The 24,895-nt window shown below is 33.4% G+C and overlaps 3 protein-coding genes across 3 annotated transcripts in view; 1 reads left to right on the top strand and 2 right to left on the bottom strand.

Moving 5' to 3' along the window:
- LOC130452834 (E3 ubiquitin-protein ligase TRIM37-like) overlaps positions 1 to 14,270 on the bottom strand; it is a 16,114-nt gene extending 1,844 nt beyond the window's left edge. The window contains 7 exon segments of the mRNA XM_056792309.1: positions 1,673 to 1,871; positions 3,564 to 3,754; positions 6,096 to 6,265; positions 7,377 to 7,557; positions 9,949 to 10,245; positions 12,680 to 12,839; positions 14,231 to 14,270. Of these exon segments, the coding sequence (XP_056648287.1) occupies positions 1,673 to 1,871; positions 3,564 to 3,754; positions 6,096 to 6,265; positions 7,377 to 7,557; positions 9,949 to 10,245; positions 12,680 to 12,839; positions 14,231 to 14,270 (1,238 nt within the window).
- LOC130452835 (tRNA N6-adenosine threonylcarbamoyltransferase, mitochondrial) overlaps positions 1 to 18,682 on the top strand; it is a 24,859-nt gene extending 6,177 nt beyond the window's left edge. Inside the window, exons 3-7 of the mRNA XM_056792310.1 lie at positions 14,666 to 14,922; positions 16,491 to 16,698; positions 18,015 to 18,163; positions 18,244 to 18,389; positions 18,444 to 18,682. Coding sequence (XP_056648288.1) covers positions 14,666 to 14,922; positions 16,491 to 16,698; positions 18,015 to 18,163; positions 18,244 to 18,389; positions 18,444 to 18,612 — 929 coding nt within the window. The 3' untranslated portion in view covers positions 18,613 to 18,682. The remainder of the gene's footprint in view (positions 1 to 14,665; positions 14,923 to 16,490; positions 16,699 to 18,014; positions 18,164 to 18,243; positions 18,390 to 18,443) is intronic.
- On the bottom strand, positions 18,623 to 24,895 carry LOC130452836 (GTP-binding protein 10). Its single transcript, XM_056792311.1, has 6 exons — positions 24,705 to 24,895; positions 24,431 to 24,648; positions 24,161 to 24,379; positions 22,071 to 22,309; positions 19,697 to 19,820; positions 18,623 to 18,905 (listed from the first exon to the last, which is right to left on the bottom strand). Exons 1-6 carry the CDS (start codon positions 24,830 to 24,832, stop codon positions 18,682 to 18,684), a joined length of 1,152 nt encoding a protein of 383 aa, XP_056648289.1. The 5' UTR covers positions 24,833 to 24,895; the 3' UTR covers positions 18,623 to 18,681.

Below are 24,895 nucleotides of genomic sequence, written 5' to 3'. Positions count from 1 at the left end.
GAATGAAATTAGTTTCTTCGTCAAAAAACCGTAATCGACCAAGCGTTTCTCAGGTGATAAAAATTAAAATGTTTATTTTGAAATTTAAAACCAAAATTTTAACAAATTCCTTGCTAAAAGCTAACAGACAAGATTTTTTGCAACGATAGTCAATTCTTCAATTATTATTTCTATATAAAGAAATGCTGATTTAGATTTTGTTATTAATAGTTTGGAAAAATATTTATTTTCAAACTCAAATGAAATTTCAATTACGAGGTGTCACTTTTATGTAACGGAGTAGCGCTGCTACAGGAAAAGTACGCATGCACCAAAGGTTATCGACTGTCAGCTATTTAGCCTAACGTCTATTTTTTCGAATGCGATGTCTACCGTGTTTGTAGACAAACCAGTAAAGCCGTGGCCTTCGTTTTGTTTTGTTATGACACATGAAATTTGGAAAAATTGTAACTTAAACTTTAATTTAATTTATTGAAACGAGTGGATGGCAATGAATATTTGTGGCATCTAGGTGTTTTTTAGTGGTTTTCAAGATGGCGGACAAGATGTTTAAGATAATTAACGTTCGGGTCGCCCATCCACGTCAAGATATCGACAAAAACGCTAATATTGTTCAATCTGACCGTCGGCTAAGTATTCGTGAGACGAATCTATAAATAATGTGTGCGGCAAATTTCGTATAAAAAATTTACACGCGAAAAGTGTACAAAACCGTTGCCCAAAATCCTCGTATTTGAACAACAAGAGATTGAATGAGATTGAATCTTGAATATTGCATCGTGCGACTTCTACCTCTTTCCTAAGGTCAAATCTGCATTAAAAAGAACAATATTTGAGTGTGTTGAAGCTGTGAAGAAACTGACAAAGAAAGACTTCGATGTAACCCCTTTTTTCTTTTAATATGTCGATGCACAAATTCGGCATTCTCTGTAGCAATTTCGACAAATAATTGTCGTCTATTTGGTTCCATTTGTTTTTCAGGATATTCCAAAGATGTGAAGTGGAAGTAGGAAACTGCTTTCTGACTTCCCTGTCCAATTTTTTCCACAGCAACTCAATCGGATTGAGATCGATCGAATGTGACGACCAAATCATTACTTTCAGTATATTCTTTATTTTCAATTATTTCAAATACTTTTTGCGCAGCTTCGAATAATCTTGGGGATCGTTGTCATGGCTAACGGAGGAAACTTAACTCCAACTTAATCGGGTTAAGGTCGGGCGAGGTTGATAGCCAAATCATTACTTTCAGTAAATTCCTTCATGCGCTGACCAGAACGTACCACATTTATCTTTAATATTTTTTTATAGCCTTCTTACTTCAAAATTGCTTCAATTTCTATCAGGTCTCCAGTCGCCTATCCTCCAAAAGATCCGAAAAGTTGCTAGAATCCCATCTCTATGTACAAAATTAGAGATTTACAATTAGTTCTATCCAAATCAACCATTTTTGGTAAACATATGTTTACATAAACTATTCTTATTCAATGTTTTACGAGAGAGACGTCAAAATTTTTGCCGCTATTAATTATGAACCTAGTTACAGGAAAATTTGATCAAAAAAGTTTTAACACTTTTTAAATTCAATTTTCATAAAAGAAACTTATTTTAAAAATCATTTTATAAAAGAAATTGAGTTTAATCAATTATATGAACTTATATAACAACTTACTTGAGTACCAAGGTGTCATTGATCAAATTTAAATACCCCTCGCTTGCCAATAGATCTAATCTAAAGAATCTATTGTAACCCCAACACTCTCCTACTTCAAAATCAGACGCAAACTCCCTCACGATATTTTTGGAAGGGTCTCTACTCACTTGATGTATCATCTCTACTCTGTATTCATATTTGGACGTTTCGGGATAGCCTGCAATAATGTGTTGATTCGCATTTGTGTACGGCATCTTTTTTTATTTCGTTATACGAGGTCTGGCTATTGAATAACGAGACTGCGCGCTTAGAGGGCGCCTTAGACGGGTGGGGTAAAAAAGGAATAGCGTGTTGGGTATCTAGGTATCTTGTCTATGCACGTCCCAAAACACGTTTCCGTCACTATTATAATATTTGTGTAATAGCGGTTTGAAACGAACGTGTCTTTTTCTCGTGCCAAAAACCATGAGCAACGTATCAATCTCAAATTTCTCGTGAAATTGAAAAAAAAAACGCAGACTGAGTGCTGTAAATTGTTGCAATAGGCCTATGGGGACAATTGAAGGCCGAGAGAACACTGAAGATGACCAGCGTCCAGGTCGCCCTGTGATTGTTTCAACTCCGGAAATAGTGAACAAAATCAACCAAATTGTGCGTGCAGATGGTCGAATAAGCATCCGGATGATTGCTGAGACTGTAAACGTCGATAAAGAAACGGTTAAAAATTTTTTATTAATTATTTCACATTTTCGAAATTTTTGTACACATGCAGCCCTCCACTAAAAAAAATATATTTCTAAGTTTAAGTGAGTCAGATCTAATATTTTTGGGATTTGAACAAATAACACTTACACCTTTCAAAATCTGGGAAGACCTTGACAAAAATTTATATAGGGCGTTCAGAAAATGGTGCCGAATTTCGCCATCTAAAAACTTAATTTTTTCAAATAGCAATCCCCATTTTTCTCTTTACCTTTACGCTTTAAATTAAGGGAACTTTGTTAGTAAATTCATATATCTCAAATTAACGGTTTTTGTAGAAACTTGAAAAAACTGAAATCTTCATGGTTTTTTTATTATTTATTATTAAAATACTTTAGTTAATTAAAATATATTTAAAACACTACACTAAGAGGAGAAGAACAAAAATTTAACTAAAGTAAATGTTCGAAATGGTTGCCCCCAACTTCAAAACAATTTTGGATTCTCCCTAAAAACCCGTTTCAGTTTTTTCAAGTTTCTACAAAAACCGTTAATTTGAGATACATGAATTTACCAACAAAGTCCCTTTAATTTAAAGCGTAAAATCCAATGGTAAAGAAAAAAAATTGAAAAAATTAATTTTTCGAAGTTTTTAGATAACGAATTTCGGCACCATTTTCTGAACACCCTATATAAATTTTTGTCAAGGTTTTCAAAGATTTTGAAAGCTGTAGGTGTTATTTGTCCCAAAATCTCAAAAATATTGGACTTGACTCACTTAAACTTAGAAATATAATTTTTTTAGTGGAGGGCTGCATGTGTCCAAAAATTTCGAAAATGTGATGTAATTAAAAAATGGTGTACTTTAGCCAAACGATGCCTTATATAAAGTTATATTGAAATTTCGCGTAGATTCCAAAAATTTAATAAAAACCATAGAATTCCGTTTAAAACAACGAAGTTTGGGTCCTGGAAGTTTCAGAAAACTGGAATTATTTAGCATTTCGGAAAACCCATGCACGCAAATTTTCAGAACACTAGTCGCAGTACTTTCTCATGTACATATCGATTCAGCTCGTCGTGAAGGACCCTGTACACCAGCTAACTTTTAATTTGAATACAAAAGCAATTAGGAGAAAATAAAGTAAAGGAAGATGAATTATTAGATGGATTGTGCATGTGTGTGATTATGAAAACTAAATTTTACCTGCAGTCAATTCAAGAAAAACGGATAAATAATTTGTTCGTACAACACCGTTGCCTTCCGGATACACTTTAAGTCTCCAACAGAGTCCGTTACAGTACAAAGGATTGGAGTAAACAGGATCTGATTTTCTTTGGAGTTGAGAAAAAGGATACATCACATAAGTACTTGAATCGTACGGAGGTACTATTTCACTAAAATAAGTATTTCATTTTTAGCGAAAATTATTGATCATATTTTTTGGAAAATTGGTATATAGGGGTTTTCCGAGCAACTTGCTTTATTTAAAATGTTTCAGTTGTATATTACTGTTTTTCTTAATGGAACACGATAAATTTCAATGAAATTTTACTCGATATAGTCGATAACAAAAATTCCCATAATGCCAAATATTGGTGGAGAACTGGGGTTTACCATTACAAATAAAGTTTGAAAAATCCCCATCAATCCTGTGTGTACTACAAATGTTATTCAGGCTCAAAACTCAAAATTTGAGGGTTTTTTTTTTGGATTTTTCTCTAAAACAGTAAGTTTTATCATAAAAAACCTCAGACCAAAGTTATAGATCCTAAAAATTTTTCTTACGAGTTACCATTCCTGAAATATCGCGATTCTAAGAGTTACATTATACATGATATACACACATTTCCATGCCACCTATGAGGTAGTTTATTCAGCGCATTTTTTACCGTGGTTTTCCCTGTAGGGCTACTCCACTAACTGTTATGACAATTTTAGGATAATTTAAGGGAACAATACCCTAAATATTACCTTATTATTGATATTGGGTTAACTATTGTTATGATTTCTCTTAGATATTTTAATCAGATTTATAATCTTGAAAGTCTACTTCAACAGTCATGTCTTCTTCTTCTTTCGTTGGTCTCTTCATTAAAATCACAGGAATCTTCCTCTATGAACACAGCAACCAGTCTTTTTACCGCCACATTTGGCACCACAACCTTCTCTGCAATTGCAAAAAAATAGTGTTGATGAGTTTTTCTGGTGTAGGTGGGAGTAAAAGTTTTAATCGGTTCCAGAGTATTATCTATCAATTTCTAATCCCTTTCTTCAATTCGAGACAATCCGTTTTTGTTTGCAAGCTCCCTTTTCGTTTTCTTCAAGCCAAAAGTTAGGCAAACACAACCCCTCGCAACCAACACAACCCCAGCCTTGCAGAGGAGCAATTCCTATATCAGGGCCCACTCCAACAAACCCTTCTCCTTAACATACCAAATTTTATCCAATGAATCTCTCTCTCTCTCCCTGGTATTTATACTTGTCTTAAGTGATCGATATGTACAATGAAACCTGGTTAATTGGGATCTCCAGGGACCAAGACATATGTATGAGTTTCCAATAATTCAGTTTTCCAATTGAGCAGGTTTAAAATTATAGCTGTCTCATTTGTAGTGGCCCCGCTTACATAAAAATGCATATTTTTGATGTTATGAATTTAACGTAGGTAAGAATGTATATACATAATGTATTGCGTCAAAAAAAAACAATACGGTAAAGTTTATGACTTAATGTAATCGGTTATGTATGATTGGTAGTTACTAAAATCTGTTTCTAGATAGAATAAATTTGATCAAAAATATTAGAATTATCAATATATGACATTTCGAAATAGTTGTGTAAAGTTTCTAAATCTTCCATTGCCTCACGCTTTGAAATTTTTACTGCAGTCTCTTCACAGTCTTCTTCTTCTTCTGTGTCCAAAGAAGATACATAGCAACTATGTCATCATCTGCTCTGAAATGAGTACATTATCATCCATAGAAACGAAATCCTGAAAAGTCGCCTGCTGCTCATTTTAGTCATTCCTACATGTGGTAAATATTCTATCCCATTCTGGAACCGTTCCACAGATCTCCAGCTTCTCTTGTAGGCTCTCAGGTTCAGATACATTCGTCACTTTGCATCCAGTTTTTTTGCAAATTTCATGGACTGGAGAAAAATCCAAAAATCCTTTAATTTTAACCTTTAACCCTTAATAACTTTTGTAACACACATAGGATCGATGGGGATTTTTCAAACTCTATTTGTAATGGTAAACTCCAGATCTCCACCAATATTTGGCTTTCCGAAAATTTTTGTTATTTGACTACTATTTTTATTTCTAAATTGACCGGACTAATATATCTTATGTCTAAAGTGATTTCAATTATTTCGAAGACTTTGACAGATGCAGTTCTTTTTGGAAACAATATTTCGAAAAATAATGCGTAATTGAAATTTAGGGAAATTTTATGCTTGCAATCGTATACAAATTTTCCATAGAAATTTTTCACAGTGTATACAGGTTGAATCAATTTAGAAATATGACATAATCGTTGATTTTGTTAGAAGGCAACAATTATCATTTTGATGGATAATTTTATGTAATTTATTAATTGCAAAATGCCATAACTTCCAGGTAAACTAGACGAGGTTGCAAAAACAAAAAACTGTGAATAAGTAGTCATAAAATATCACCTCCGTATGATACACGATTAAAATAATCATAATTCTAAAAAAATTCAAATAAATTACCTATGAAAATCCGCCGGAACCGCAGCTGTAACAAAACTTGTCATCGGCTTTTTTCTTATAGTATTAATCATTCTAGACAATTCCCCCTTCTTGGATATGAGCTCTGATTTAGTACACGTATGTAATTGGTGTTCTATCTCGTGTAAGAGGTGTTCCAATTGTTCAGTTTCCTATGACAGGTGTGTTAATATTGATAGAAAAAACTAAGAACAGAAACTTCAAAGTGTACCAAGCATTCATAGATTTAGAAAACCCTCTTGATCGAGAACCCAGAGAAATAATCAAAGAAGTAATAGAGTCTATATTATCTGGTCTGAGAAAAGAAGATTGTCAACAAAAAAAAATAATGGTGGTGTTATTAAAACTGTGAGAACTCATACTGAAGGGGCAACCTAGGCGGTTATATTAACCTTTACAAATGCCATGGGGATCTTCGTGACGTCGGGCATCTGCAGATATAGACAAAAAAACTGACAAGATGACACGGGTTGAAGGAAAGGGCGATAGAGCTACCATGGATCTCCAGGCACAGGGGATTCAGAGGCAATGAATGTGAAAAATCCCTATTCGAGATTGAATCATACCTGAAGTTGTGAAAAAACTTGACTAAACTCGGCATTAGGATTGGTACTGTAGAGTTTATCATCCATGAACAACTTCTTTATCACAAAATTTTCACTACAAAAGAAACATGGATTCACTTTTACACTCCTTAAAGGTGTCGTCTAAAAAGTGGAGAATGAAGAGGCGCCAGTCAAAGCGAAGACAGCTAGGGGGTCATATTATTTATTATTGTGGACTGCTGTACATTGGGTTTCTGCAAGCACAACGTTTCATAATTCTGCATACTACTGTAACCCTCTGAAAATACACGTGAAACGAAGTGCGATTCTTCTTCAGGAAATCGCGCGCCCTTATACAGCGGGTCTCACGCTCGGTACAATATCAGAACTGCGGTGGGAGGTATTACAACACCCCCGCCCCCTTCAGTTCGGACTTATTACCTTGCGACTACCACTGAAAGAAATCCTCGGAGGTCAAAAATTCAACACCGACGACAAGGTATTGTCCGAGTTGCCCTAGGGATTCTTCGATACTCGCATCAGAAAGCTTCCGGAGATATTGCAAAAATGTGTATGTAGTGAAGAGAATTACCTAGAAAAACTGTTATGTTTTGCGTGATTTTAACGCTTTAAAGCTCAGAAACGACATTTTACAACCACTCGGAATCTTAGTACTTGATGGTACTGATGGAAAAATTGATAATATTTTGAAATTTACCTGTGTAAGAGAATCCTTTTGTCCCATCAAAGTCAACAATTTACTTTTCAATTGCGAATCCAATCTGGATATCATCAATTCAACGGCATTTCTAATTTCTCTAACTCTCTCGTCCTTCGCCGATCGCACGGAATCAACGTTTCGTTCTACTTCTTGTACTATACTTATAAGTTCCATTAACCTTATAAGCAATTATTTCATTTTGAGAATACGAAAGAAAATCTCTACATTATTTTTACTGAGCTGTTTATTTTTGTAACGAGAGAGTAATAAAACCTAATTTCTCATGCAAAACTTAGTACGACCATTATAAATACTTTGACTGCCATGTGTATAACCGAATATACACACGGCGCTGCTGTAAACCGAATACTCTCTCATTTATAAAAATAGTGTTCAGAAACATTTCGTTGCTGTATTATAACAGATAATAATGTCAATTACAAAAAAAAATCAGCCACGACTAGCTTTGGTCATAAACGGATGAAAAAATTTGGTTTTTATAGCTTGAATGACTGTAATTTCCATTAAATGTTTCTTTGTCATCAGAGAGTAAATTTATATTAGTCGCATTCATATTTTCTTTGACGTACTACACCCAATAAATAAAGTATCGTCAAATTATCACTTCATTGTCTAAAATTCACCTCAGACGTTTTTTAAAAAATGTAAACAACTGATTCTTCCACACGTGTAATATGTCGTCTAAACTCTTCGATTTACTCAATTTGCGGTATCCATTTTAGTGTGGATCTTAAATAATGTTCATTACCCATAATGGAAGAATCCTCAGACGCGTGAGAAGATTCTACATTCCAAGTAAACGAAGTTTCGTATGATACGGCAAAACCAGCATTAAAATGTTTTAAAAATATAGTGGTAACTACCCGCCGTAAACTGGAGTGCGCATTATCTGGTTGATAAGTGGTTTTATACCAAATCATACACCATCAGCATACAGGCTGAATATCTTCAAAGAACTGCATAGTAAACGAACTGACCATGCGAAAACCTCGGATTTAGTGCACGTATATAATTGGTGCTCTATCTCGTGTAAGAGGTGCTCCAATTGTTCAGTTTCCTATGACCTATTGATCGAGAACCCAGAGAAATAATCAAAGAAATAATGGGGAGTCTATATTATCTAGTCTGAGAAAAGAAGATTGTCAACAAAAAAAAAATGGTGGTGTTATTAAAACTGCGAGAACTCATGCTGAAGCTGCAACATGGGCCGTTATATTAACCTTTACAAATGCTCTGGGGATATTCGTGGCGTCGGGCATCTACAGATACAGACAAAAAAAACTGACAAGATGACACGGGTTGAAGGAAAGGGCGATAGAGCTACCATGGATCTCCGGCCACAGGGGACTCAGAAGCAATGGATGTGGAAAATCCCTATTCGTATGATACGTCAAAAACAGCATTAAAATGATTTAAAAAAATTAGTGATAATTACCGGGTATAAACTAGTGTGCGAATTATCTGGTTGGTAAGTGGTTTTATACTAAATCATACACCATCAGCATACATCTTCAAAGAACTGCATAGTAGACGAAATGGCCGTGCGAAAACCTGCGGTGGACTGATGACTTTAAACCCGTTATACAAAATATTGTTACCATTTGTAACACATATGGCTCCCGAATGAATTTCTAGGCAGGAGTAGGCTTCTGCGGAGAACACTCCGAAATAAGCGAATTTATATCGTTTAGGGAACATGATTCAATGTTCCAAACCAATGTATTTGCTGTGATTTAATGTAATATCAATCTGTTCAAACAGCACAGTTGCCATACAAGCCGGTGTGCTCTAGACTTGTGCTGTAGTGTAATGATGAGTGATAACGGCAAGATCCAGCTCGTTTGGGCATCGTAGTAGGATCGCTCGGCAGATTGGGATCGGCAAATCCACTTATGGGCCTAGAATCTATTCTTGATGTAGTCAAAAATGTTGGTATTACGTCTCTCGACGATCTGCTTGTAATGTAGGTTCTGTGGAAATCGATAGAGACACCTGGCACGAGACAAGTTAAGGCACACTTAGATGGTTCTTTTGCCTGTCTTACCAAACAAAAACTCCAAGTAAATAGGCGCAATATCGACTGGTGACTGGACTTTTATCCAGACACAGTCATCTAAGACGCTATCTCCACACTATGGACATCAGGGACGATCCACAGTGCCGCTGGTGCAAGAGGAAGGCTAAAGTATTTGACGCTTACTAATGACAAAAAGTTCAAGCGAAAAAGCCTTATCAACTTTTTAAAGGACATCAACAATTGGTAATAGGGCATGACAGCTTATCATAAGGTCTATGTGCTTATCAGTCCTTAGCCGCCCGCTATCCTGCAATTTAACTATTATACTGAATCATTTAATATACAAATCTGTACCAGGTTGAATCTGCGTCACTTAAATGGTGTTACAACAAAAAATGTGTTTACATCCAGTTTAGATAAATTTGAAAACTGTTTGGATAAGTTTCGTGACCGAAGTTTTTGATTGATAATGGACTATAACTATCACTATTATAATGAAAAATCAGAGTCATTGATAGGAATACATCTCACCTTCTTCTGAGTTGTACTACTTCGTCTTTTATCTGGGAAACATGTTGATCGTAAACCTCATTCAAAGGTTTAAAGGTGTGACCGGAATGAGTACCTCCCCAAAGGGCGCATTGATGACATATACAACAACGGCACGTCCAACAATAAACTGATAATTTTTCTAAATGCGTAGTACATTTATCTCTTTCGATATCGGTCGGTTTCGACATACCAGTAACGGATTGCAAGCAGTCAAGTTGTTGGGTAACCTCTTCTACCCATCGACAATTTACGAGTTCGTGAAGATGCAGAGACGCTCTAGAAAAAAAAATACGAAATTTAATTTCTTTGGAAATACTTTTGGATCTGCCCGGCTCAGATTTATAATAAAAATATGTTAAAATGGCGTTTTCGTGGTTCTAGAATACATTAATCGACATTCCAGATGTCAGAGGTACTTCCGGTCCGGCTTTTCGAACTGGATTCATGAATTCCTATTTATTGACTATGATATCGTATAACAACCTAATCTCAGTTAAAACTTAACTTAAGTAAAGCTAATCTAACCAGAAAATGGATCCATTACTTGGTTTGTTCAACGACATCAAGAATATCAGTTTCCAATTCGATTTCAAATGAATGTTGAAATGATAAAACAGCAAAAAATAATTATTTTTGACTCTTTTCTTACAATGGATGATTACAATTTGTTCGCATTCTTGTGCCCAATTCTCTCTACCCTAAGTAACACATAACTCAATAAATCGATTTTATTCATCAATACGCTTCTCTAACTTCTCGATGTGGTGCTTGTAGAAGGAGAGCTCAATTTCTTACCGGCGAGCTTTTTTTGAGATCAGCGAATAGTCAATAGTTACTGGGTGCTAAATCTGGACTATACGGTGGATGAGCAAGCAATTCGAAGTTTAATTTAACCATCGTTACCATCGACTTGTGAAACAGTGGTTTTTTCTTCGTCATATGAGGCTGTTTTCCCTTGATTTTTTCATTCAAATCAACTCTATGTAGTATTCGCGATTGATTGTCTCTCCCTTTTGATAGTCGAATAATCCATGCCGATCCAAAAATACTGAAGCTATAACCTTCACAGCTGACTGGGGCCTTTGGGGGCTTCGGACGTGGTTTCATCCATTTTTACATATCGATGTAAAAAATCTGATTTATTACGTGTAATTATAGTCACCACAAATAAGTAGTAAAGTAAATTCCATTCGTTTAATCTAGACCCCAAAAGCTCAGTCTAATTTTTAGACAGATTCAAGTCACATATTGAATCGTTTAAATCAGTTTGTGTCAGTAAATGTCAGTAAAGTTGATGGTTCAAAACTTGGGTCACCATCTTCAATTACCTTATCGTGTTGATTTACAACAACTTCCGACGTAGAATCCTGACTTCTTAATCGATTTGGAGGCTTTGTACAATAGGTCTGTTGACCGAAGACAAATTTGAAAACTAGATAGTTTGTTTGGACTTGGTTGTATTGCCTTTTGTTCGTGCCAAACAAAAATAATCACTTAGATATGATCCTTTGGTTCGGTTCAAATCATGGGTATAGCAAATGGCATATCTCTGGGTTCTTGTTTACCCAACCTAATAGCAATTCACACACGTTATACATCATTATGTGAAACCTAGCATTCATCTTGATTCCTCAAGGGAAATCCAAAATAATCTAAGTAATCAATTAATGGTTTGAAATTTTACAAAAGGGTTACTGTAAGTGCTCAATTTGACGCCCCTCTGGATCGTTTCTCAACGGAAAGGCAGATCCGGCGAATCATCTCAAGCTATCCGCGAAAAGTTTCTTCAATAGCAGTTCGGAGGCCAGAAAAGATACATGGGTCTCTTGAAATAACGCGATCCTTGAGAAAGTCCAACAGGAAGAAATCATAGGGTATCAGTTACATGACCGTATGGGTCATTCAACGAATCCTCATCTGCCTATCCACTCTCCAAAAATAATATTAAGGTATTCTCGCACTCGCGTAATACGGCGAAGCTCCATCCAGCATAAAATGAAGGATGGTCGTGAGTGGTTTTTTAAACGCGTCTACTCGACTAACTCGAGCACGTGTTATCATGACCCAGACACAACTGTCTGAAGAACGAACATGCTCCGTTCCAATCTTTTCGACAACGTTGTCAAACGTATGACGATCTCTGTATATTGTTAGTGATACAACACTAAGTTCGTGTGACAAAAACGGTGTTAAACAGTGATATTCTTCATTCCAAAGCTCTAATCCTATCATTTGTAATTAAACTTGTTATTTGTGTCCAAAACATTTATATTCAGGACGACGCCATTGAACATCATCGGACAATTGGTACCAACATATCTATGACGTCGTTCAAACATTACGGTTTACGTCCTCCAAGTTTCCCAAGTTAAAAATCAATTATTTGGAAAAAATGTTGTGGTTATATTCTTCAATTTATTTTGACTTCACTCATTGCTTTCATATTTCTTTTATTAAGTGCTCAAATCTGTCCATCTTTTGTTTATTTAATAATCTGTTTGGCCCCATTTTGTCCTTGCTTTTTTGCAGCCATTTTGTAGATTATTGAACTTAAAAATTATATTAAAATATACAGTGATTTTGTATATTCCCTTAAGCAAAGTATGTTTATATATATATATATATATATATATATATATATATATATATATATATATATATATATATATATATATATATCATTTATTATGAATTATGTTAATTATTTTACCTGCAATGAGGGCACTGGGATCTTTGTTCCGTCAACCATCTTCTTATACAAACGTAACAACATAGTTTGGAGCAATGCGGACAAAGATGAGCGTCTCGAAGTTTTTCCATGCAGATAAAACATCTAAAGACTTCGGTTAAAGTTGATTCGGAATTAGTATTGAAACAATCCATGATTTTGAGATTTTTTTTAAGGTATTAGTACAAAAAAAGAGTTGTAGAAAAAATTATTATTGTCATTAACTTGACATGTACTGGATGTAAATAGTACCTACTTGCGTGACAATTACGTTCTTTGACTGTAAAATGTTGTACATTTTAAAATATAAGTAACCAATGAGTTTTGATGTCGAATGTCAATTTTAAAAGAAAATTATTCAAATTCAACAAAACAATTGAGACAATTGAAAAGAAGAAAACTCCTGTATTTTATATGGTTAAGTATGGTCAGTCAATTCAAAACTTGTCTTATCCAAATACCCAATAACAATGCTTAATTCGGCATAACGTGATTCTAACCTTCTTAAGCGATTCTGTGTTATTCAGACTGTTTTGGTAATGTCTACTTTCTTAACGAATCTTTGTAGTAATTTATGAGGAATATAAAGGTTTTCTTGTGAATAGATTCGATTGTTTAACTAATGTGGTACTTGCAGAACTAAAAAACCTAACCTAACCTAACCAAAAAAAGCCAAGCCAACCTAAGAAATCGAAAAAGGGAAAGAAAAAGAAAGATATGTCATAGTTTTTTGGAACGCAGTATAGTTTATGTATATATTTTTTATTGTCTGGTATTGTGCTAAAAGTCTGTGCTAGATTTTCAGTATGGGGTCATAAGGGTGCCAAAAATTGACCCAAAGAGATATTCGTGCATTTCATGCTAATTTTTATTCCAATGAAATAAAGATATCAAAAGACGCTTTCTTACTTAAGTTTATGTCAGAAAAAAAAACCTACAAGAAGCAGGAATGTTAAGGAAAACAGTAGTAAAAAAGGCGATGCTGCAAAATACTTCGTTACATTTTCAGTTACAAGTGTGCAAGAATACTTTTATGCGAATCTTGTTTATTTCAAAAGAAAATTGCTCGGGAATATATCTTAACAGACCAACTGCAAAACGCAATTTTCAATTGACTACAAACAACAACTCACACCATAATGACAAAATAGTTGAGGTTAATGTTAAATAAACAACGTAAAATTTAGACCGGAAATGTTATTGACAGTCTGGAACTGTCAGTGTTGCCAAAAATATTAATAGCAAATCTTGTAAATTATCTAAATGCGTAAAACCAAAAACGAAATGTCATATCTATCGTCCTGTATATAATGAATATCTAGTTGTTTTCCATTTTTATATTTTTATCGATAAAATTAATTGTATATACGAGGAGTGGTCAAAAAATGCTAGAAATCGAGAAATAGACAGAAAATCTAAAAAGAAATGGTCAATTAATCCGTCTTGATAGAATCATCTGGAAAAACAAAACCTCTCCACGTAGTTTTCAACAAGGAATAAAATAGTTATACATAAATTATCATTCCGTCGACCCATTTTCATTTATTGTACTTTATTCTCCTTTCAAACTCATAAATTCAATTCTACGAGTGCTAAACCAAAAAATCATCGCAACCTGAGCACTGCAGAGGAAAATTGCTCGTATTTCAGGACCATTCCTAAAAGAAACCATATCCCACCTAAAAGTTCCCCACAAAACAAAGCATCTTTCGATCTGTTCTTTCCTCGTATTTAATTATTTTTTATTTTGTAAAATATCTTGTTTGGGGCCAATGTTTTAACAGTATTTAGGCATTCGGTTAAAAAAAATCGCCAAAAAAATACCACGATTCAATCGTAGGAGGTGAAAATGCCATAGAAATATTACAGATAGGTGCAACAAGCCATAGACTGCTGTTTAAGTGAGAATGTCTTCTCATTCAGAGGTTTTTCTTTCTTTGTCTGTGTACGTGTATGTTTGAATTTTAGGTATGCCTCTGTCCCTTACGATTGGTATGAAGTACGGAAAACACTTGTGCAGATTACATAATAAACCTTTTATGCCTATTCATCACATGGAAGCGCACGCCCTTACAGCAAGAATGCATGATAAAAATATCCAATTTCCATTTTTAGTATTACTAATCAGCGGCGGACATTGTTTAATTGCCGTTGCACAATCGACTGATAAATTTTTACTACTAGGACAGAGTATGGATGACGCTCCGGGCGAAGCATTTGATAAGGTAAATATTCTACAAAGATTAGGGTCAAGATTTGAAACTTCCGCCATTCCCCGAAAGAGAAAACAAACACTTTCCTTACAAATACCGCGACGAATATTGAATTACATATCATACGAACAACGTCGATTGACTTCTTGGCCGATCTCGACATCTTTGTTGGCTCGCAATTAGAAGGAGAGAGGTGTAATCCTCTTACCGGTTTCGAAGTTGTTACATCACATCAGAGCGCGATCCAACACCGGAGTCTTTATTGCGAACTGAAGATTCGGCGATTGGTAATCTCCTAAAATGACTTTCACATTTAGGAAACAGCTTTAATATGAAATAATTTCTAAAATCTCGCGGTTTATTAAGTGTTCACTGTACTATACTGTTTATAAAAGTGGCAAATGCAACCTCAGTTGCCCTGTAACCTGGTGAACTCGTTCAAATAGCCTGCGACAACAAATAAAGCAATCACAGCAGTCCCTGTCGTCACCTGGTGAATTCAATCACCAGCCAAGCTGCCAATAGTCGTAAGGTGAATTCCAAACTCTAAACGTTCCTTAACCATTCATTAGTGTTTTCCTCTAACTTGAGGACCTCGTTCTTCATCCAAAAGATCTGTTCCAATCACTCGGTGAACTCGAGCATCAACCAAATTGGCGACGACAGGAAATAATGCAACTGCAGCTATTCCTGCTTCCCCTCTACTGGCATTTTCCTGGACAGCTCGCCTATAATCGTAAGATGGATCCCAAACCCTAAACTCTCCTTGGCCATTCATCGATGTTGCAGGATTAATGCAGCATTAACGCAACCGCAGCTGTCTCTGTAACCTGGTGAACTCGATCATCAACCAAACTGCCGACGACAGTAAATAATGCTACCGTAGCTCTTCCTGCTTCCTCTCTCCACGTATTTTTCTGGACAAATGCCTATAGTCGTCAGATGGATCCCATAACCTAAACATTACATGACATTTCGTTGGTGTTGCAGTTTTCCTCTTCATCCACACTATCGGTCTATATAATTGTAGTATGTTTTTCTTCGAGCAATTTTGCTTCGGCCACTAAACCAAGAACTATCGTGGACCTTTCAGTTCACTTGCGCGACTCCATCCCACAAAGAGATCCCAATCCCAATATTATAATTCGACGTAAAATTGAAAATTTTCCGTCCACCCAAAGAACCAAACTTCTCTCTCGCTCTATCTGTAACATATATAAGTTTATATATGCTCTTGCTCTAGAACATTATAGAAACTTCTATCTAGTTATAGTTAACTTCTACTTGGAATTATTTAGAACAAAAGGCAATAAATGCAGCCACCCGCCATCTTTTATAGTTTATATTATGACCAGAGTCTTTAGATGTCGTACACACTATAATTTCCAAAGTATTAGGTTATAACCGGCAGATGGCGTGTGGCTATGTACCCGTCACACTATACTTTAATTAAGGCTCGTTTAAGCTCCCAATTGAGTACCTCTGAGCTGGTTTAGGAACTATTTTGAAGATTTGTTAGCTCCATGGATCAATGGCTCAGGGAAACAGTTTTTTTGTCAATTAGTAAATTTTTGTTGTAGGTGGCTAGAAGAATGAAATTGAAAAATTTACCGGAATATTCAACGTTATCTGGAGGTCAAGCTGTCGAATTGGCAGCTTCCAAAGCTGACAACCCTTTAGCTTACAAATTCACAATACCACTTTTGATGTATAAAAATTGCAATTTCAGTTTCTCTGGAATAAAAAATCAGTTACAATACCAACTTCAGAAAGAAGAAAAGCAAAAAGGTACTTGTAAAATCAAACATAATTCCATGTATCTGCCCTAAAAATTTCTCCTTAATACGAGAGTTGCTAATTATATTTCTAGCAACAATACTTTACATTGTTGAACATAACCTCAACCACGAATTTTTGTCATTTGAGTGGGTTTGCAATCAATTGGAAAGCACAGTACTTGGTAAAATCCATGAAGTCCATTCTGTTGAATCTGATCAATCAGATAGCGTGCAGCTGTGTACCAGTCACACTATATTTCCAAAATATTAAACTATGAATGAATGAATACTCTTACACCTTTGATCAAACAATTGAATTTTTAACCAGCAATAATGTCGATTTGAAGGGCCATCCACCGTAAAACCTTCATTTGGCACACGATGTCTACTTTTTGTCCCCACATATCAAAAACAAACTGATAAGTCTAGTTACAGTTAAATTCTTCTTAGAAACATGTGAAACAATAGTTTAACAACGGTTACCTAATAATAGATGGAGCAACTTACCATCTTTTACAGTTTTCACAATATTGAATTATGATCGGCATCGTTAAGTGGTGTGCAGCTGTGTATCCGTCACACTATAGTATGCACATTAAAATGTGAATGAATAACCAAACAATTTAATTCTCAACCATTGAGAAAATCTATTTGATGAACTATGTATCATAAGGCTTTTATTAAGTATATATTTGTTTCTGCATATCAAAAACAAACTTACAAGAGCAAAAGGTGTATTGAAAACGCATATTTGGGAGCTGTATCTCTTAAAGTGCTTTGAAAATTGGTTCAAACTCATGGAAAACTGTATAAATCGTGATGAAGGAAAACAATAAACTTGTTTTTCACCGTTGGACCAGAAATATAAATAGCAACTATCATATTCAAGAAAATAACAGTTTTGTCAGTAATTTCTGTTATTAACTTCGTCTATCTATATTTCGAGTTCATAATGAATATTTTCACAAATTTTTATTAGTCTACTTCGTCCAAATCCATCAATATTGTTTATAAAAAAAATAGTTGGAATGGAAATAAAACTCCACAGGATAGTTACACATCTGAAAGCTGTAAAAATGCTGCAGATAATATTTTATTATTAGTGATAAATCATCTACTTAAAACTACCAGAAATGGCATCATATTTTACTATTATCAGAATTTTTTGATAAAATCAATGCACTATACCTTCACCAATACTCACAATTTCACTATCTAGTCTTGGAGTTTCCATAGGTTACTGTCCGGCTCGAAAGACCAGATAATGTAATTGTAGCAAACAGTTCCGGAAATACCAACTAATGAAGAATTTTAAAATATATATAGATGTTCCAGCAGATGGGGTGATCCCAGGTGTTTACAATATATGTGCTGGCTTCCAATTGGTCGTAACAAGACATATTTGTCATAGAGTACAAAGAGCTATGGAATATGTATTTAGAAAAAATTTGATACCACCGGATAAACAGACTTTGGTAAATAAATTATTTTATTTACTTCATAGATAAGTACAAATTTTATAAGATGTAGATTAATTGAATTACTTGTTTTCCAGGTGGTTTCCGGAGGTGCTGCTTGTAATAATTTCATTACTAAAGGTCTCAATATAGTTTGTAGCGAATTAGGTTATAAAATCGTGAGACCACCGCCAAAACTTTGTACTGATAATGGTGTAATGATCGCTTGGAATGGCGTTGAAAGGTAAATTATAATCATTCGCTATAAAATTATTATTAAAAAATTCATTTTTTCCAGATGGAAGGAAAAAATAGGCATATATACAGATTTTGAACATATCGATATTGAGAAAGATGCGATTATCGGTGAAAGTTTAATAGAAGACGTAGAAAACGAACAAATTAGTTGTAAGTGGATAAAATTAACAAAACTGAATTATCCACAAAGCAAATGGGACGATGTTTAGTGAAAATAACTTTATATATATTTATATATTATTTATTATTATATAATATATAATTTTTTCATTTAAAACTTAAATAAGAACTGGAGCTTTTTCTTTAAAATCGTTTTCTACACCATCAGTTTCGTGACTTGATTTATTTTCGTTTAGTTCAGCTATCACATCTAACATCTTTCGTACTCTATGTTTCACATAATTCACATCATCTGGATTTTCTTTAGCTGAAACTGGAATCACGTCGAAAAATTTCATGCAGTTTAGAGGTCTTATATCGTCTGGATAATTAGCAAAAACACCTAAAAGAAAAATAAATATCTTCATTTTCGTCAACTTGAAAGTGAAAATCAATGTTAATATTTGAACTAGAAACTAAAGAAATTAGAAATAATGAAAGAGAATGATTCGTACAGGAAAAGGTAATAGAAATGATAGGCATAATCCTGGAAATGAAAGAAAATTGATCATATAGAAAAAGGAAGTGGAAAGGATGGCATAATCCTGGGAATTATTCCAGATTTTTCTACAACTCTTATGTCACTTTTAACATCAACTAAGCCGTGTAGCATTAGTTCATTGAACTAACTACAAGTAGCATAATCCTGGAAATGAAATACAATGATTCATACCAGAAAAGGTAGTGGAAAGGATGGCATAAACCTCGAAATGGAAAAATGACCAAGATATAAATAACTAATAAACCGAACATTATTGAGGTACGACAATGCAGTTAATTCTTATTGCCATGAAAAAGTGTGACTATTAAATAATCAAAAATTTTATTTGAATTCATCCATTAACATATCTATTCCTACAAATTTCCATGTCACCCTTTCTATTTTTCATCATAATCCTGGAAGTGTTTTCAGCATGAATTCAAATGTCCAATATATTAACAACAAAGTAAAAAATGTGAATTAATTTCCTTTGAAATGATGCATATGGCTAGCAAAGTATTAACCCAACGTTGAATTTATGACTGAAAACATATCTGCAGGCTTCTTTGGAAACACCTTTAATCTGCTGTCGCGGCTTTTTCCGTTTTAGGACGTGAAAACATATAACAAAGAAATTATTTATATGTACATACTTTCTAAATTTTTCAACTGTTCCTTTATTTCCTGGAATTTACTAAGGGCACCATCAGTATCCATTTTATTTATTAGCATCATTGCTGGTTTCGACAATAAAGTATCGTTGTACATTTCCAGTTCCTAAATTGAAAAAAAAATCAAACTAACCGAAATACACTTTATTTTATGTACATTCATTCTATTTACATGTTAATTTCACTCACTGGAAAATCATTTTGTAATAAAAATTTTTGCCTTTACGAGCGTAGCCCCATACGTCCGTAACTTTGTTAATCAGTTTGATTAACGGTTTTCTCACAAATAATTTTTTTATGAGATGTTATTTTGTCATTGTAACACGCCATTCAGCTTTTCTTCAAACATTTTGAATATTCCTTTGTTCACGTATAATAGCACAGTGGTTTGGAAATACGTAATAGTTACTAGGAACTAAATTCGAAGAATAGGATGACAGTAATTCATAGTCTAATTCATGGATGTTTGCCATAAAAATTGTACATGTGTGTACTAAAGTGGCCTAAAGAAAAATTCATACTATCGATAGTGACAAGTACTATCAAAATTCTGATAGAAAGTCTCAAAATTTTTTTATTTGTCTAAAAACGAATAAGGTTTGGGTCATGAAAAGGTTATTTTTTCATGTTTGGAAACAAGTAATAGTCACTTGTGGCTAAATGGGGAGAATAGAATGACAGAGTAATTTGTAGTCGAATTCATGGATGTTTGCCATAAAAACTGTACATGTCTGTACTAGAGTGGCCCAAAGAAAAATTCATAATTTATATATTGACATGTGTCAAAATTTTGATACAAAGGGAGGATACAAAAAATCTTTTTTGTTATTTTATCATCATCCTAAAATGTTACAACTGTTTCCATTGTTTCTATTTCTAGCACTACATTATGGAACTCTAAGAAAAGTAGATGTTCTCAAAATCCAACAGGATCTCCCAAGACAGGGTCAGAGATTACTATTTGTTCCTAAAAACCCTGGTTTCTCTGATGCTGGTGCCACCTAAACATTACTTTATCCATTTTCAAGCATTAGTTTTCATAAAATACACGGTCACTTCGGAATAAAGTTGAGTTAAGGGCACTTTTTGGTATCGACGCACCTATGAATAACACAAAAAAATAACTAACTTAGTCTGTCTGGAAGTATAAAAAAAATTAGTTTTCAAAATTTAAATAGAATCATCATGGCAAAATAACTAATTTAGCCTAAAAAAGTTGTGACGATTATTGAACCAGAAGATCGTTAAAAACTAATAAGGTTAATTGGAAGCCACGATAAATCAAAAACGTGTAATTCGAGTCAATTAAAAGACACCTTCCTTTAGAAACGTTAAAATAAAATAACCCTTTTTATAACATTCTATAAAATAATGTCACGGTTCTTAATATTTTGTATAAATATCTTAATCAATAAAATATATAAACAGATAGACAGTTTTTATCATTGTCAAGCTTACATATTATGGTCATACACATGTTGTCAGAAGTCTTCACGTTCTACACTTTTAGTTGTTATTAAATGTGTAAGTTATAAATATAAGGGTGATTTTGAAGATATAGTTTTATTGTATTCCCACGGATTAGAGGCCCTTCATCTTCAATCATTATAACGTTATTCGGAATGCATAAATTGATATTTGAACAATTACAGGTGATATTTTATCAACTTAAGGATATGGAGTACATCAAATGGAACAAATAAACACTTAATATTCAATCATCATTGACACAAATGTAGAGACGTGAGAAAAAATCAAAGACTTGATTGTAACATTTTGTAATAATGCAAAAATTTTTGGTGTTTTCTTTCCTTTAGCTCGGGTGAGTTTTAATTTCCATCACCTTGAACGTCACAAGATTTAGATGATGATTAGAATAGAATTGTAAATCTTTTGGTAATCAAAACTTACAATTCTAATCAATTATTGTATTTCTTCCTTCCTCAATAGGGATATCCCGTAAATAAATAGTGACAACTGGTAAACATATGGGATTAACATACTTAAACATTGAAATGAAAAATTTTTTCACAAAACATACATTTAGTTCAAAATTTGATGAAAACTTGATGAAAAAATGTGGAATAAATAAATAAGAAATTTCAACAGTTTCTTTTTTAATATATGTTACAGCTTTTTGATGAAAAAAATGTCTACATAACAATAAGATTAAAATGATTTAATATAATGAATTGAACAGTGATAGGAGTTTGCATTTAATGAAAACTAAACTTCTAATAATAATAACTAAGGTTTAGAGAATAATCTGCTTTTTTAAACTTATATTTGAACTGCTAGTAGGATTGTGTGATAATTTAAAACCAAAGTCTATATGTGAAATAATAATATGTCTTACCTTTACCAACAACATTATGGTCTCTAAACAACTTCTATGGGGATATTGGGGACTTAATTGGAAACCATTAATATCAACAACCATAAGAATCAATTTAGTTCTTTCCACATGTTTGAGAAATTTGTGCCCCATGCCTTTATTCATGTGAGCACCTTCTATGAGTCCAGGTAAATCAGCCATGGAAATTTGTCTATAATCCTTGTACATTAAGATTCCTACATTTGGTTTTACAGTTGTGACTGTCAAATTTAAAGCATACACATTAAATATATAAGTGGATTAAATTATTCACGAATATAAAAGAAAATACTTAAAGACCAGAAAGTAAGTAACATCAAAATAATTGTGGAGCCAAGAGAAAATGAAATGACTAAATTAAATCACTAGATCTTAGAAAACGCAATAAATTGGACAGCATAAGGCTTATGCAAGAAATGAAAAATAATACCAAAAAGAATAACTAATTGGATACCAGAACCACTATCTACAAGATCAAAGCGACGATCAAATTCAAGATAGAAATAACAAATAAAATCTTGAAAGTGAAAAACTGGAAAAGAATGAAAACAGGCTGCTGCGAAAACTTTTGTATTAGTTACACTATTAAACTCGAATGATATACAGTAAAGAATCAAAATAATTGTGAATAAAAGCATAAAACAACATAACTAAACCACAACATTGACGAGATACTGAAGAGAGAAAACATTTAGATTCTTTAGAGCCCACTTATACATGAGAGAAAAAAGTGACAATAACTTATGGGATAGTGCCACTAACTACAAGATTAAAGTGACGACCAAATTCAAAAGGAGAAGATAAAGTAGAATTAGACCTCAAGAAACCTGGAAAAGAATAAAAAAAATTGCTACGAGAACAAAAAATATACCAAAGCATTTAAGGAGAACGAAAAGGTAGAATTAGACTTCAAGAAACCCGGAAAAGAATAAAAAAATTGCTATGAGAACAAAAAATATACCAAAGCATTTAAAATTGCAGTTAGTCAAGCTTTATATTTTACCCAATAAATATTTATTCTGAATGACAACAGATGATTTTTTCAATCTATAGAAGTTCGTACTAGTCACACTAATGTAGCAATAGTAAGATGATTTAGAGAAAAATGTCACACAAAGAAGATTAACTGATACCAGTACCAGTTAATTCAAGACTAAAGCAAAGACCAAATTCAAAATTGAAAGAAGTAGAATCATTTTTCAACAAACCTTGAAAAAAATTAAGAGAAGTTGCTACAAAAATATAGCAAAACATTCAAAATAGCAATGAGACAAGCTTTAATTTATATTTTACCCAATAAATATTTATTCTGATGACAACAGATGATTTATAATCTATAAAAATTTTGTCACACTAATATATTGAAATAATATATTTTCTCAGCATTGCAAAGAATAAAAATAATTGTGGATACCAGAAGAAGAAAAATTGATTAAATTAGACCACTGATGAACCAGGAAATTGAAGATATACTAAAGAAAGAAAACTTAGTTAGATTCCTTTGAGCCCACTTATACATAAAAAAGAAAATGTCCCCAAGAAAAAGAATAACTGATTGGATACCACTAACTTGTAGACCAAAGTGGCCACTAAATTCAAAAACAAATAGAATCAGATCTTAAGTAAACGAAAGTAAAAAACTGAGATTGAAGAGAAGTCGGAAAGACAACAGATAATTTGCAAGAATCAGACTCCAAAAAGACTATAGTAAAAAAATATGAAGAAAAGTTGCTATGAAAACAAAATACACCAAAACAGCACATAGTCAAGCTTCAATTTATATGTTATCCAATAAATATTTTCAGAATAATTTTTGAAGATATATTTTCATCATGATGATTTGTCTTGATTTGAGGACTCTTTAAATAAAAAATCAGTTGAAAAATTACAGATTAAAATTTGATATTTTGACCTACTTTGATCTTAATCAAAATGGAGGTCAAAAAGTTAAATTTTTACCAGTTATTTTTTTTACTGATTTTATATGAAAAAGAAACCTAAAATTAACATAAATCATCACAAAAATATATAAAAAGGTCTAAGTAAAAAAATACATCTATATAAACACTTACAGGGATAACTTGCAATTTTAGGTTTAGCGTGAGATATAGCCTTTAATAAAGTACTTTTTCCAGCATTTGGGAACCCAACCAATCCAATATCTGCGATAAGTTTCAAGTCGAGTTTAACTGAATAAGCTTGACCTTTAGTACCTAAATAACCGTTTTTACTGTGTCCACCTGTGCCTCCTTTAGCAACAACTATTTCTTGTCCTTCATCATTTACTTCCCCTACAAAAAAAATATGTAAACAAAAAAACTTTAATGACTTGTTTTATATACCTAATCGTTTTCCGTGTTCAGTATCTAGAATTACACCTAATGGTACATCAAATTTGATATCTTCACCTGGTGTACCAATAATAAAATTATGTGTAGAGTGTTTTCCTCCTTTTGCAATATATCTTTTAGACCTATTTGATTTGAAAACATGTTCTAGAGTAATATCTTCTTTACCAACAGCTATAACATCGCCACCTTTACCTCCAACACCTCCAAATCTAATGTAAAAATTGTGAATGTATAAATTCAACTATTCATTTTATCACTCACATACTTTGGGTATCCGTTACCTCCGGGCCCGCCTTGTACATATATTCTCAAGTTATCCCTAAAACCGAATCGTTCATACTTACGAGTTGCCTGTTTTATTTTCCCCAGTAATTTAATAGACAAGTGAACCATTTTCTATCATTCTACTTTTCAATGTTTTGGTTTCTTAATTTTGAGGTTAGAGCATAGATCAAC

This window comes from Diorhabda sublineata, chromosome 2 (genome assembly GCF_026230105.1).
Source record: "Diorhabda sublineata isolate icDioSubl1.1 chromosome 2, icDioSubl1.1, whole genome shotgun sequence".
Taxonomy (NCBI): domain Eukaryota; kingdom Metazoa; phylum Arthropoda; class Insecta; order Coleoptera; family Chrysomelidae; genus Diorhabda; species Diorhabda sublineata.
Note: the sequence above shows the minus strand (reverse complement) of the source record. Positions and strands in the feature narration are given on the sequence as shown.

What these genes read in the sequence shown, in the direction of transcription:
- LOC130452836 (XM_056792311.1), bottom strand. Translation starts at nt 24,832, where the DNA reads ATGGTTCACTTGTCTATTAAATTACTGGGGAAAATAAAACAGGCAACT. An exon ending in TGAACACGGAAAACGATTAG is followed by an intron (nt 24,380 to 24,430) that starts GTATATAAAACA and finishes TTTTTTTTGTAG; the next exon opens with GGGAAGTAAATGATGAAGGA. An exon ending in ACAGTTGAAAAATTTAGAAA is followed by an intron (nt 18,906 to 19,696) that starts GTATGTACATAT and finishes TTTTTCTTTTAG; the next exon opens with GTGTTTTTGCTAATTATCCA.